Source organism: Meles meles, chromosome 1, assembly GCF_922984935.1.
Source record: "Meles meles chromosome 1, mMelMel3.1 paternal haplotype, whole genome shotgun sequence".
NCBI classification, from domain to species: Eukaryota; Metazoa; Chordata; class Mammalia; order Carnivora; family Mustelidae; genus Meles; species Meles meles.
In genome coordinates, this window is record NC_060066.1 from 39,418,488 (window position 1) to 39,434,521 (window position 16,034).

General features: G+C 43.5%; 1 protein-coding gene across 4 annotated transcripts in view; it reads right to left on the reverse strand.

Moving 5' to 3' along the window:
* LAPTM4B (lysosomal protein transmembrane 4 beta) overlaps nucleotides 1-16,034 on the reverse strand; it is an 81,171-nt gene that overhangs the window by 18,961 nt on the left and 46,176 nt on the right. For all 4 annotated transcript variants that reach the window (XM_046011804.1, XM_046011789.1, XM_046011800.1 and 1 more), the window contains 4 exons: nucleotides 11,465-11,538; nucleotides 11,007-11,129; nucleotides 6,937-7,035; nucleotides 1,999-2,094 (listed from right to left, as the gene is read on the reverse strand). In XM_046011804.1, coding sequence (XP_045867760.1) covers nucleotides 1,999-2,094; nucleotides 6,937-7,035; nucleotides 11,007-11,129; nucleotides 11,465-11,538 — 392 coding nt within the window. The remainder of the gene's footprint in view (nucleotides 1-1,998; nucleotides 2,095-6,936; nucleotides 7,036-11,006; nucleotides 11,130-11,464; nucleotides 11,539-16,034) is intronic.

Here is a 16,034-nt window from a genome sequence, read left to right on the forward strand (position 1 = left end):
AAAACCTCCCTGTTATTCCATGTCTAATTCTGAATCTTTCAAAGGGAGAAAATACAAGCTTCCTCTAAAAAGCCAAGTTGGATGCATTTTAAGGATTTACTCATGGTTCTTAAATTCTCTCAGCACCCCAATTCCTACAAATTTCAGAGTATCCTTGGATCTGGAGGTATATCTGTACAACACATACCTTTTCGGCCCTTCCATCTGGCTTCCATTAAAAATACACACGACCCGGGACGCCTGGGTGGCTCAGTTGGTTGGGCCGCTGCCTTCGGCTTGGGTCATGATCCCAGCGTCCTGGGATCCAGTCCCACATCGGGCTCCTTGCTCTGCAGGGAGCCTGCTTCTCCCTCTGCCTCTGCCTGCCACTCTGCCTGCCTGCGCACACTCTCCCGCTCTCTCTGACAAATAAATAAAATCTTAAAAAAAAAAAAAAAATACACACGACCCTTCAGAAAACCCTGAGCAAACCATCCCCAACAGCACACTAACGTGTGAGGCACGGGCATTATCGTCCCTGTGACACTTCACAACTCCAACATTCAGGTGACATTCTGATGCATCTTTACTGTTTAGCAACTCTCCTGGTTCCTCAGACTCAAAAACCTCAAACTTGGTTTAGATTTCTCATTAAATCAGCAGGACAATAAATAAATAAATCAACCAACCAACCAACCCTGGGATTTCTTGTTTAAGAAAAGGCAGAAAGAAAGAAACTTACAGGTAACTAAATATCCAGAAACTCAGAATGAAGGAAAAAGTTCCTTAAGCCAGTCATTTTACCAAAATGATCATCTTTACAAACAGCTATTTCTTTAAAGAGACTTACTGACCAAGAGGAGTTCTTTAAAGGGTTGAAGGAAAACGTATGTTTACTGTGATCAGGACACAGGATTCTGTGGAACTGAGCTCCCCCACCCCAAAAGCCTCCTCTTGAGAGCCTCACTGCTCAAACACATGCAAGTCAACTCAGGACGTGCTGGGTGAACACGAAGGACAACCATTCACATGCAGCATGCTTTCTCTCAGAAATTCCACACTGTTCTCAGTATATCAGCTGGTATCCATATATTTAATGTAAGTTATGAAACTGTTTTATTCCCATTTTATATACAGAGAAATCAAGTCAGGGACAGGTTAAATTATTTCAGTGAGGTCACAGAGTAACTCACCACAATTTAAAAAACAGAACAAATATGTAAAACTCTGTTCTGGTTTAGACTTAACACGCCTTTGGTATTTACCCTTCCATGCGCGCTGTCCGTTCTACATCCCCCCCAATCCCATCCAGTACGAGGCATCCCACACACTCATGTCGTTTTTGCATTAACTACTCCTTGAGCACCTACTTGTTCCAAGCACTGTGTCGGGCACCGTGCTGAACACAAAGATGATGGGACACGGAGAGGTTAATACCTAGAGGACTTATACCTTTCTTATGAGCCAGGCAGTTTAAGATAACCTATATAAAGGACGAATGACTTTGAGGACTCTTCCAGTAAAGACATGTTTTCCATAATCATATTAAATAGGTTTAAAAATTTTATGTATGAACAGCTAAGAACAGAACAAGACTTAAAAATGTAGCAACCTCTGCTATTCTCATTTCTCTAGCTCTACACCCACATTTCTGGGTTCCAATTCACAGGTCAAGTCAGACAGCAGTCATACTAAGCAGAACTGGTATCTAGAGTTTTATACCCTGGCTTAGTAAGTCAAGTTTGAGATACATAAATATTGGGAAAGTACATGTATTATCCATCTGTAATATTTTTAAAAATAAGCCAGAACTTATTTAAATAAAATACATGGGCTATCTTCATGTTAATATCCTCTAAGGAAAATAAAACACATCTCATTCTACTATGAATCTTTTGACTAAGCAGCTCATAAGTCTGTTTCAACAATGTAAAAACAGAGCAAACACACTAGAAACATCTAGAAGCTGTAATACATTAGACACGTGGAGATCTCCACGTTAAATAACTTCACACCTACCGTAGTGTCATTGCTGGTAACGTAAACCAGGACATCAGAGGAGTTCCTGCCATTGATATACCGGTAGCAGTTCCAGACACAGCTAATCAGATAACCCTGTAAGTGAGTAGCGATTATTAGGTCTCTGATTTCCAAACTTCAGACAATTTTCAGTCCCCCCACACAGAAAACCGTTATTACAGAACTTTTATTTACTAAATTATAAGTGCACATAGTAACTCTACTAAATCAAGAACTCCTTACAATTACAAATGTTGGGTATATAGCTTTCTGGCAGCTTATTCTATCACAGGCGCCGCCCCCAAGATGGTAGGTGGTGGTGGAGGGACAAGGGAGAGCAGGAGAAAACGTAGCTGGAAGGGCACAGTCGCCACAAACACTTGCTGCCCTCAATGTCACAAATCAATCCATGTGTTAACCCATTTTTCATCACATTTTTAAAAGATTTATTTATTTATTTGACAGAGACCACAAGGAGGCAGAGAGGAGGCAAAGAGAGGGGGGAAGGAGGGTCCCCACTGACCAGTGAGCCTGATGTGGGGCTCGATCCCAGAACCCTGAGATCATGACCTAAGCCAAAGGCAGAGGCTTTAACCCACTGAGCCACCCAGGTGCTCCTCTCATTACATTTTTCACTCTCCGTCTTCAGAATTTTTATTCTACATGATTATATATGATTAAACTAATCATATTCAAGTTAATTAAAAAAAAAACATTCACAGCATATAAATTTCCTTTGTGGTCAACAGAGGTCACTAAATCATCTCCATCTTCATACTAAAATATCCAGAGAAGACCATTAAAATGAATGCCCAGAATAAAGCCAACCCAAGGATAAAGCACGAGTTCATGGGAGACGTGCAGACTATGAGCCTCTTGCCCTTCCACTCCGAGCACCTGGGAGTGGATTAGATTTAGAGGACGTCAAAATCCCTTTCCCGCTTTACACTTTTTTGATCAAAAAATGTAAAGATGTGGAGAAACTGGAACCCTCGTTCGCTGTGGGTGGGAATGTGAAATGATTCAGATGCTTTGGAGAAGAGTCTGGTGGCTCCTCAAAGGGTTAGTGACCATATGACCCAGCGGTTCCACTAGGGAAAGGAAACATGTGCCCACACACACTCTTGTACACGAAAGCTCAAGCAGCGTTATTCCGAAAAGCCAGAGCGGGAAGTGACTGCAACGTCCATCAACTGATGATCAGCTAGACAAAATGTGGTATATTCATGAGGTGGATTATCATTCAGCCATAAAAAGAAAGAAATCCTGATACATGTACAACATGGATGAACCCTGAAAATACACTAAGTCAAAGCAAGTCAGTCACAGAGGGCCATGTACTGTATAATCCTATTTATATGAAATGTCCCCAACAGAAGATTGGTAGTTGTCAGGCGCTGGGGATCTGGGGGTGGTGAGGGTGAGGGTGAGGGATAATGGCAGGTCATGAAAATGTCAAGTTACTGTGTTTAACCACAGAACTGGGTTCACACAATTTCTTGAATATACTAAAAACCACTGAATTGTACCTTTAAATGGGTAAATTTTATGGTTTGTGAATTATATCACAACAAAGTTGTTCTATAACAAAGAAGATGTTAAAGGACAAAAGGAATGCTTGTCAATATTTCTTGACATTTCTTGGAAGACTGAGTGAGGTAAAATATTCCATTGTATACTCAGAATGCGGTCTCAAGCTACACTCATCCTTGATGGTGATTATTTCTTATATTTAAATATTCTGCTATGTGAAGATGAAAATGTATAAAATGCTACGTTATGAAATGTTTCTGGACAGCAATAATCTGAAACCAGGTATCAGCAATGACAGAGAGACAGGAAAGGCGTATTTCCTGAACAATGCACATAATATGTTCATTTTATTCAAACCTTCAGTTTACTCAATGCCCTCGTTCCTTTAGTGAGAAAACAAGACCCTTAGACTTTGAGAACTTCAGTACAAACGAAAACAAATGTTTGCACGTACTCATTACGTGTTCTGTGAGAAGACTACAGACATCCATGATTTTAGCAGTAAGCAACAGCTACTCTTTGAGGCCAGGTGAGATCTCTACACGGACACATTTACAACGCAAGGGTTAAACAGCAGAGGGGAGGCACCTGGGGGCAGGGGCTTCCTGACACCACCATGTGCATTTGCTTACCGATCACAGCAAGGGGGGTGAAAAAACCCTCTGGCCTGTTGTCTCTAAAACCCAGTAACTTATTTCAGTGACCTTCTTTCTTTCTTGAACATTTCTGTCATCTTACTCAATTTCAAGAGAATTAAATATTCAGTATGTTTCCCAAATAAACATGCAGTGACAAATCGTGTCTTGGTTTGGGCTCCTAAGGAACCCGTGTGGTGGGGCGCCTGGATGGCTCAGTGGATTAAGCCGCTGCCTTCCGCTCAGGTCATGATCTCAGGGTCCTAGGATCGAGCCCCGCATCGGGCTCTCTGCTCCGCAGGTGAGCCTGCTTCCTCCTCTCTCTCTGCCTGCCTCTCTGCCTACTTGTGATCCCTCTCTCTGTCAAATAAATAAATTAAACCTTAAAAAAAAAAAAAGGAACCTGTGTGGTGATAACTTTATCAAACAGTAACCAGAAATTTAGGTTGCAAGAGCCTCTAATCAGGTAAACTGATACATGCAATCACAGCATGTAGACTCGTATTTATTTAAATGAATACAATCAGCAAGTCTCTATGTGCAAGGCATCAGTATAGCACTAGGATGATGATAAAATTGAAGGCACGGTCTACCTTCTCAAGGAAATGCAGTCTGGTTATAAGTAGATAATGTAAGTGACAAACTACTGAGACAAGGACACATCTCCCACAGACTAGAGATAGGTCTGTATTGTACTTTTCATTTGATCATTATAATTAAATGTTTTGCAATTTATAAAAGCACCACAGGGCAGACACTGTTCTTACTCACAACCTAATCCTAGTACCTAGAACAGGGCCCGGCGCATGGGAGACCCTTAATAAATATTTATTGAAAAAAAATGAATGAATGATGCATCTTCCCATCCACTAGTACACTCAAACCTCACAGTCATCCCCACAGCATGTGTTCTTAACCATTATTGCTGATTATTAAATGAAGAAACCAAGGCTCTGGCCACACAGACAGAAACAGCAATGAGAGAACCGAACTCTGACTCAACATCTCAAGGTAAAGCATTTCTAATACAAAGGAAAATTCCTGTAAGTTAAAATGCCTTCAAGAGCACTAGGAGGTTCTGGCTTCTGAACTCCTGGTAACGGCAGAAAGTAGCGTGGTCAACCAACCTTCCTACAGGTAAAAATGGTAAAATCTGCAGTAAGATACACACGTAATTTGAAAGCATAAGGGAGGGACCAAAACAGGCAGAAATTAAAGAAAAAAGTCTGCCTTAAAAAGAAAGAAAAGAGGGGTGCCTGGGTGGCTCAGTGGGTTGAAGCCTCTGCCTTTGGCTCAGGTCATGATCCCAGGGTCCTGGGATCGAGCCCCGCACCGGGCTCTCTGCTCAGCAGGGAGCTTGCTTCCTCCTCTCTGCCTGCCTCTCTGCCTACTTGTGATCTCTATCAAGTAAATAAATAAAATCTTAAAAAAAAATAAAAACAAAAGAAAGAAAAGAAAAAAAAAGAAAAGTCTGCCTTTGGAAGACAAATTGTCATGAGCAGGGATTTGAGAGTTTACGACCTTGGCCAGGTGGGGCAAGGGACTATAATATTCAGGGCCAACGGAGCAGCCAGAACGCTGGGGTGGGGAGAGCGGAACTGGAGAGGCAGGAAGCCTCAACATGCATGTATAAAATCCACCCCCATCTCCAGCACTGAACAACACAGTATCAACATGCTCAGTTCATGGGGAAAATGCTGACTCAGACGACTCCCAATGGATCATCGTTTTATCCTCTTCCATCATATTATCTGCTTGAAAAGACTATTCTCTCTAAATGCAGCTTCTTCGAGCTTATCGAGGCTTGACTGTTTAAGAACTGGGTAACTTTAGGCCAACATAAAGACAACGGAAGATGTTAGGAATTAAAAGTTCAAAGTCTAGTAATGATTTAGAAACTTTCTACTTTGTAGCAGCACACAAGCACCAAGCGCTGTGATGTTTTTATCATCAGGTTCACAAAGATGAAAAAGAGGAGGCAGCACTCAACTGCTGAGGGCGGAACAAACAGTGCTCTTGGGGTGCCAGTCACCTCACCTGGGGGGAGCCGTCGGACACCCCACCAGAAGCCCTCCAATGATGCACACCCTCTAATTTTAAGAAACGTGTCTTGAAAATACATACATAAGTATATGAAAAGATGTCATAAAAAATAGCACTATTGAGTGAAAAAGCAGAAACTGTCTTGATGTCCAAAAATAATTTATTAAATATTGATAAATTCATATACCAGATTGTTAGAGAACACTGTTAAGACTACATTACGTTGTAAAAACAAATTACAGAAGAATGTGCACACACTGTAATGGCTATTGCAGTAGCCAACTCACTACCTAACGAGTAACGTGAATGTATTCCCCTCCAAATGGATTTTGGAATAACCCTTGGTTGGCCTGTGGGAGCGTGGCTACTATTTCTCTCTCACACAGGTTAAGAGAAGAAATGGAACTGTTAGGCAATCAAAAAGCAGTTCAGAGGGGCGCCTGGGTGGCTCAGTGGTTAAATACTCTGCCTTCGGCTCAGGTCATGATCCCTGGATCCTGGGATCAAGCTTTCTATTCAGCAGGGAGCCTGCTTCCTCCTCTCTCTCTCTGCCTGCCTCTGCCTACTTGTGATCTCTATCTGTCAAATAAATAAATAAAATCTTAAAAAAAAAAAAAGGCAGTTCAGAAATCTAAAACAAGGTAAAGAACTGACACTTTGTTTACTTTCTTAGCATTCATGAATACACTTAACAATATCTAGGCTGTGAGCAAATCTTTATGCTTACCTTAAAAGTCAAGATAATGCTGATGAACAGAAGAATAATAAGGACCAAACAGGTAGGATTCACGGACATGATATCATCTCTGTAGGGAAAATTCGGAGGCTGCAAATAAAAAGTGCCTTGTTAACAAATTTCATTAATCATTCCAGATTAGATTCCTTAGGCATTAACCAGATATGCTTATTGAAAAGCAATTAGTTAAAGCAGACAGTTATTATTTAAGACCACTACACACTTCCTAGCCCACTTCTAATGAAACAGTGACAGTGTGTGGAGAAAGGGCAGCGTACTCATAATTCCACAGTAACTTGTGAAAAGTCAAGTCAGAGAAAATTCGCGAGGCCTGGAACTGTAACTGTGCCCTCCTTACTGCACAGAAAGTCAGAAGTCAGTAGTTCTCCACCAGCCGGTGACACTGAGATTCCCTGCAAATGGCGGACCACTCTAAGGGGCTTGCACAGGGCAAGGAGGGAAAACCTATTAAAATAGTCTTATTCATACAGAGCATTTTTTTGCTGATGTTACTTCTCAAGGAGCAGAATCTTTTACACTAGTAGGTATTTATAGCATTAAAAAAAAAAAAAAAGGATCAAGTCCTACCATCTGGCCTTATTGATTAACTATCAGGTCAAAGGAAACCTTTTTAATGAGGCTCCAAACTGGCTCCTATGGTTGGGAGCGGCTACACAGCCGGCTGGACTCTACATTAGCAGTATTTTGAGATATAACAAAGAGTTTCCAAATTTTTTTTTTTTTTTAAAAAGATTTTATTTATTTATTTGACAGACAGAGAGAGAGAGAGAGAGATCACAAGTAGGCAGACAGACAGGCAGAGAGAGTAAGGGAAACGGGCTCCCTGATGAGCAGAGAGCCCGATGCAGGGCTTGATCCCAGGACCCTCAGATCATGACCTGATCTGAAGGAAGAGGCTTAACCCACTGAGCCACCCAGGCACCCCAGAGTTTCCAAATGTTGAATGTAAAGAACCTTCTCTTCCCCATGGTCAACATCACCTAGTGGTTTTCAATCTCCTCTTACTTTCAGCCAAAACCCCAAGAGATAAAATCTGAGTCATTCTTTGTGATCATCTCACCGGATTGGTCCTTCCCCTTACAGACTGGAAGGGTGTGCGTACTGCTAATCTTACAGGTAAGAATAAAACAACTTGGTGTCAATTCATAAGACCAACACAAAACCATACTGTTTCTGTGTCTAATTAAAGAAAAGGGGATTGGGGCGCCTGGGTGGCTCAGTGGGTTGAAGCCTCTGCCTTCGGCTCAGGTCATGATCTCAGGGTCCTGGGATCGAGCACCGCATCGGGCTCTCTGTTTCCTCCTCTCTCTCTGCCTGCCTGTCTGCCTACTTGTGATCTCTGTCTGTCAAATAAATAAATAAAATCTTTAAAAAAAACAAGAGGGGGGGATTAACGTGGAAGTACGTGGCTCCTTCCACAAACACCTCCACACTCCTTCCCTCAGAAAAGTGAACATGGTTTCTATGTCAAGAGCTGTAAAACAGAGGTACAATTTACTTTAAAAGACCATGCATGGGGGCGCCTGGGTGGCTCAGTGGTTTAAGCCGCTGCCTTCGGCTCAGGTCATGATCTCAGGGTCCTGGGATCGAGTCCCACGTCCGGCTCTCTGCTCTGAAGGGAGCCTGCTTCCCTCTCACTCTCTCTGCCTTCCTCTCTGCCTACTTGTGATCTCTCTCTGTCAAATAAATAAATAAAATCTTTAAAAAAAAAAAAAAAAAAAGACCATGCATGAGAACAGACGTTCGTGTGAAGTGGGTGCTCTTCCCCCACCTCCGGTAAGCGTCCCTTCAGACACAGTGGCCTGTCAGTGGGCCTCGCTGTCCATGCAGCTTTACCTTCCTCCTTAGGCAGCCTCATCATCTGTGGGCCTCATGCCTTCAGCTTAGACTGACTTTTAAGTAGAACACACTGAAGACATTCACTTGGATGATGTGGCTTGTAATTACAAGTAAAAGATGGTGATTTTATTTCATTTTCGTACTCATATTGTGCTTACTGTCAGCATCTCCAACATCATCATTTTACCCCAGTGGCTCTAAAGCAAATGAGTACGAAGTGACTGAGCAACGTGGGGTACGGCAGAAAGTGGAGGTAGTCATCTGAGTGTTCTGAAGGCTCGCCTGCATGCTCCATGCTTTCTGCTTCTTCTAAGTCTCCTCAATACACAGATGGAGCAAACACATGCTTCAAGGGTCACAGGGCCGCCACAGGGCTTTTCTTGGTGTCTCCTAACTTGGCACCACGCTTTCCTGGCCCCTCACATGACAGGCTATGGGGAGGTCATGTTTCCTCCACATGTCCAAGGTTGACTGGAGGAGCCTGGCTCTGGGTCATCATACAGAACAAAATCACAAGTCCTTGAAGACTGAGGTCATTTTCCTAACTGTTTGTCACACAGAAACACCCTCTCAGGCAGAAACGCTCCAGCTCTACCATGAGAGGGAATATAGACAAGTAGCACATGGGAAATACACAGTATATTTTTCTCCACACTACAGGAAACCAAAACACAGACCTGTTTTCTAAAGCAAAGAGAAGCTGTTGCTAACAGCTTAAGAATGACAATCACAACAGCAGTGGCAACAGAACACTTTTTTTTTTTTTAAAGATTTTATTTATTTAGGGGCGCCTGGGTGGCTCAGTGGATTAAGCCGCTGCCTTCGGCTCGGGTCATGATCTCGGGGTCCTGGGATCGAGCCCCGCATCGGGCTCTCTGCTCCGTGGGGAGCCTGCTTCCTCCTCTCTCTCTGCCTGCCTCTCTGCCTACTTGTGATCTCTCTCTCTCTGTCAAATAAATAAATAAAATCTTTTTTTTTTTTTTAAAGATTTTATTTATTTATTTGACAGAGAGAGAGAGATCACAAGTAGGCAGAGAGGCAGGCAGAGAGAGAGGAGGAAGCAGGCTCCCCACGGAGCAGAGAGCCCGATGCGGGGCTCGATCCCAGGACCCCGAGATCATGACCCGAGCCGAAGGCAGCGGCTTAATCCACTGAGCCACCCAGGCGCCCCGGCAACAGAACACTTTTAAGGAGCAAAAAACACTAGAGGCTTTTTACTCGGCTCTTCTAGGTCTGCTGAATACTGGATACCTGGGCATGCCAGCCGTGAGATCACAAACTCCGGCTGCTGCCATTCCTCCCTGCCCTCCCTCCATCCCTCCCCTCTCTCTTTTCCACTGAACTTCTGGTCTCCGCTGTCATGTCAAATCCCCAGCCTTGAACCTCCCGTCCCAGAAAAACCTGCTCCATTCCCCATGCTCACAAACAATGCAAACCTCCAAAGAGTCAACATTTTCTCCCTTTGAAACATGTTAAGATTCTGAAGAAATTAAATTTTAAGGCACAGGGCGCCTGCGTGGCTCAGTGGGTTAAGCCTCTGCCTTCGGCTCGGGTCATGATCTCAGGGTCCTGGGATCGAGTCCCAAGCAGAGAGCCTGCTTCTCCCTCTCTCTCTCCCTCTGCCTGCCTCTCTGCCTACTTGTGATCTCTCTCTCTCTCTGTGTCAAATAAATAAATAAATAAAATCTTTTTAAAAAATAAATTTTAAGGCACAGCCACAATCTTAACAAAGGTGAGAAATACAAAGGCACAGAGGATTACATTCTCCCCCAGCTTCTGAATACCCAGTTACCCATGTTTGCTCAGATGGTCACAAAGAACATTTAACAGAAAACGAGGCCTAAAGAGATGCTTGAGCAGGAAAGGGGTTCTCTGGCCAAATAAGTTTGGGAACCAGTGTAGAGTACAGTTCCACTTTCTCCATGTTAGAGCAGAGGCAAAAAAAAACCACAAAAAAACGATCCTCTGCTGATAACTGAGCAAACTACATTTTACAAAAGTAAGAATTAGTAACTAGTTTGTAATTTGCGTAGGTGTATCTAATACAGTCATCGCCCCCTCCCAATCAACCTCAGGAAGTTATGTTGTTCCAAAAAGCATTCTAAGAAACCAGAAACCGATGCAAGTGGAAAAACCCAAAAATTCGTGTGTGTGTATACAACCAGATCCTGAAGGGAACGGTGACGGGGATGGCCACATACCAGCTGTCGTATGTATTCCTGAATGGAGTTTGGATAGACAAGCACAGTGACGGCAACCAATGTGTTGAGGGCAAAATCAAAGATCTGGTAACAGAAGAACGGGATGATCCAGGCAGCACGTTGCTAAATATGAGAGAAAAGATGATGCTGTTACGTTCAGTATCATAAAATGTTTTTTCCCAACTCAGACAAATTGTTTCTTCCTCTGAAGGGAAGAGAGGACAAGACATTCGATAAGCCAGGTCCTGAGGACAACTGGTCAACCACACCGAGGTGCTTAACAAACAGGCCTCCATGAACACTTCTGGTTTTCCACAAAATATGAATACAAGACTGAAACTTACAAAGGCTCTTAGAGGAAACTGAGAATCACTTTTTCCTTCTCACAAGTAGCTGCCCAGGCTACAAGGGTTAGGGACCAAGGAGAAGGCCCAGCCCCCTAATTCAAAGCCGCTTACCTTGTACGCTCCGTAAGTGGCCATGGCACATATCAGGATCATGAGAAGAGAAATGGCAATTGCAATGCACATGTCTGCCAAAGGGTTAGGAAAGAAAGAAAATCAGTAGGAGGTCAACTGTTTTCCAATTCTTGTCTTTCCTCAAAGGCATTTTCTTTATAAACCAATTGTAAGCGAGAATTTTTTTTTTAAGATTTTATTTATTTGTCAGAGAGAGAGAGTACACACAAGCACGCAGACAGAGAGGACCTCCCCGCCGAGCAAGGAGCCCGATGAGGGACTCGATCCCAGGACCCCAGGATCACGACCAGAGACCAAGGCAGTGGCTCAACCAACTGAGCCACCCAGGCGTCCCCGTAAGTGACAATTTAATATTAAGTAAAACACCCAGAGCTCCTCTGGAATTTGAGAAAATAAAAGTTAATGGATATAAAATGTCCAAAAGGCGGTCTCCCTAAATCACGTGTCTATAGATAACATGCTGACTTGCACGTAAGTTTATTTTGAAAATGGGAGAGATACTGGTTACATGTGTTAAAAAAAAAATAAGTTTGGAATTCTGGTTCACTGAATGAGATATATAATAAATCAGGTAATTTTGAACATGAGTGTCTCACTTGTATTTTATAAACTCATGTGTCTTGTGCCCCTACTAAAATCCTCCACTGGGGACACTAGGGTAGCTCCCTCCATTAAGTGTTTGCCTTCAGCTCAGGTCATGATCCCAGGGTCCTGGGATTGAGTCCCCTGTCGGGGTCCTTGATCAGCAGGGAGTCTGCTTCTCCCTCTCCCCTCCTCCCACTTATTCTGTTTCTTTCTCAAATAAATGAAATCTTTGGGGCGCCTGGGTGGCTCAGTGGGTTAAAGCCTCTGCCTTCCGCTCAGGTCATGGTTCCAGGGTCCTGGGATCCAGCCCCACATCGGGCTCTCTGCTCTGCAGGGAGCCTGCTTCCTCCTCTCTCTCTGCCTGCCTCTCTGCCTACTTGTGATCTCTCTCTCTGTCAAATAAATAAATAAAATCTTTAAAAAAATTAAAAAATAGGGGCGCCTAGGTGGCTCAGTGGGTTAATGCCTCTGCCTTCGGCTCAGGTCATGATCCCAGGGTTCTGGGATCGAGCCCCGCATCGGGCTCTCTGTTCGGCAGGGAGCCTGCTTCCTCCTCTCTCTCTGCCTGCCTCTCTGCCTACTTGTAATCTCTGTCTGTCAAATAAATAAATAAATCTTCAAAAAATAATAATAAAAAAATAATAAAATAAAAAATAAAGCCCTCCACTGGCTTCCCAAAATATCAATTTCTTATCACAGCCTTTATGTCTATATTTCTTCTACAGCAGGTCTACCTCTCCAATCTCCTCTCATACTTTCCCACTTCCTACAATCCAGCCACACCACTTCGTTCCCTAAGTACAATGAGGAGAACATCCCATCATGAGGCCTTGCATATGCAGTTCCCACGGACTAGAGGCAACATCACTCACATTTTCATGGAAGTAGCTCTGCCTTTTTATTTTTATTTTTTTTTTTAATTTATTCATTTGACAGAGAGAGATCACAAGTAGGCAGAGAGGCAGGCAGAGAGAGAGGAGGAAGCAGGCTCCCCGCGGAGCAGAGAGCCCAATGCGGGGCTCGATCCCAGGACCCTGAGATCATGACCTGAGCCGATTCTATTTACTTGAGGGGGAGAGAGAGTATGCACACAAGTGGGGAGGGGGGGCAGAGAGGGAACCCGACGGGGTTCAATCCCAGGACCCTGAAATCATGACTAGAGCCCAGGCACTCCTAGGTGAGCCTTTTTAATCATTCAGGCCTCAGCTCGGACATCTCCAACAGCTCTTGCTTGAGTATTCTAGGTAAGGCAGCCCTCCCACTTCGTCCTGAGCTGATATCGTATTTTCTTTTTTTTTTTTTTTAAGCATTTATTTATTTATTTGAGAGAGAGATAGAGAGAGAGATCACAAGTAGGCGGAGAGGCAGGCAGAGAAGAGAGGGAAGCAGGCTCCCCGCCCAGCAGAGAGCCCAATGTGGGGCTCGATCCCAAGACCCTGAGATCATGACCTGAGCCCAAGGCAGAGGCTTAACCCACTGAGCCACCCAGGCGCTCCAATGTCTATTCTCTTTATAGCACTTATCACTACTATCTTGTGTCTGTTGTGTATTGTCTGTCTCCCATGCAAGAACCCTTCTGAGGGAAAGAGCTCTCTGTATCTTGTTTACTCCTACAACCCAACACACAGAAGGGGACAGATGCCCACCACAGTGGCCACTAGCCAGGGGGAGGCACTGAGCACTTGCAGCGGGCTCAATCTGAATTAGGATGTGCTGTAAGATTAAAATGTACTCAAGAATTGCAGGTCCTGATTAAAAAAAAAAAGAAGAAATGAAATATCTTATTAATAATTTTGTATGATTACATGCTAAAATATTTTGGATATACTGAGCTAACTAAGATAAATTTATTAAAGTTAATTTCATCCGTGTTTTTAAATGTGGCTGCTAGGAAATTTTAAATTCCATTATGTGTTTGCCCTCTATTTCCATCCAACAGCGCTGATCCGGAACAATGCCTACATCACAGCAGAGACTAAGCGAACATTTATTCAAGAGGTCATGCTACTGTTATCTTTAGGGATTCAGATGAGGACACATGACTGGGGTTCTCATGTGGGGTGCTCACAAAAACCCATGCTGTAAAGATCTGTACAGTACTGACAGTGGCCGAGGCACTTCACAGACACCTCATTTAGTACTCCTGACTCTGAGGCAGACCTGTTCCCACCGAGCACACCGCACAACCAGGCTCGGAACACTTGCATCAAAGGCTAAACTGTGACTAATCCTCACTCGGTGGATTTCAGATCTTTGCCTCTTTCTGCTAAGACTCTGCGGCTTCTACTTCAGCTCTGAATGCTGACCAATGACTAACCTGGCCTGTCAGGTATTTCTCCAAAGGAAAACATTCCACTTCTAGAACCTTCCTCTCTGTATCCTCAGCTTTAGAAATGTAGGAGGTCTACATAAAATGCAGATATATTGACAAAGACCATCCGCCATCTTAAGAAAACAACTCGGGACGCCTGGGAGGCTCAGTTGGTTACACAGCTGCCTTCGGCTTGAGTCGTGATCCCAGCGTCCTGGGATCGAGTCCCACATCGGGCTCCTTGCTCACTGGGGAGCCTGCTTCTCCCTCTGCCACTCTGTCTGCCTGTGTACTCGCTCTCTCTCTGACAAATAAATAAACAGAATCTTTAAAAAAAAATTTTTTTTTAAAACCTCAAAAGCTCCTGAGATTAATCTACAGTTTAGTGCAATGAATTCATAATGATGCTGGTCACTTTAATTAAAGGAGTGAAAATCTAATTCTCAAATAAGAAGAAAAAAAAAAAATCACTCAGAGCGTGATTAGCCCTAGTCAGTACTTAAAAGATCATGGTTTCTGCAGTGTCTGGGTGGCTCAGTAGGTTGAGCCTCTGCCTTCCCCTCAGGTCATGATCCCAGGGTCCTGGGATGAAACCCCACAGCAGACTCCCTGTTCTGCGGACAGTCTGCTTCTCCCTCTTTCCATCCCTCTCCCCGTCTCGTGTTCTCTCTCACTTCTACTCTTTCTCTCTCTCAGGGAAATAAATAAAATCTTTAAAAAAGAAAAAAAAATCATGATTTCTTTCAGAATACATACATATTTTGTCAATAATAATTTTAATGCTACATTAACTTAGCTTTTTCCTCTTGTGAGGGAAGAAATACCTACAAAGAAAGTTAAATGTATGCCTCACAGCATCCTCTCAGATCAGTGGGGGAATAAACCTGAATGCATTTTTCATGCAAAATAAAGCTCAAGAGGCTGACCTAACCTCTTAAAGGCAAAGGCCAAGCCTCTTTGTAGGGAGCCACATATGTAAATACACTTGATGCATTCTAGTGCCTTCGTTTGCACCTGAAGCAATGAAGCAGTGAGGGTTATCAGGTTCCTAGTGCCTACAGAAAGCTATGACCAGAGTGGGATGTCCAAAGTCTGCTTTGTTTCCCCCATTCATAGATATGCTTTCTTTCCTCTCTGAACTGGGCTATTGTGTTATTTCATTTAATCCCTATAAGAAACCTAAGAGATAACTACTATTATTATCCCCATTTTAGATAAGAAAAAGATGGCTCAGAGAAGGCAAGTAATTTACCCAAGGCTGCCCAGCTAGTAAGTGGGATATTCTTCCCAAGCACTCTAACCCCCTAGTCAACTCTCTCAGGCAGTATGGGGCCCGGCTGGGAAGGAGGCAGATCACAGAGTGACACCGGTCAAAGTGCAGGGAAAGCCACACAGCAGACCTGCAAGGAGCTGGACATCAGTATGTACTTGCTATGTGCAAAACCGATCCGAATTTATAGTGACCGTAGAAACCCGCATTCAGGCAAAAGTTTACTATTTTCTTGCCGACTGAGACAGTTTCCAAATTCTGTACAAGCATATTTTATAATGAGAAAAACATTAATTTAGGGACGCCTGGGTGGCTCAGTGGGTTAAAGCCTCTACGTTCCGCTCAGGTCATGATCTCAGGGTCCTGGCATCAAACCCTGCATC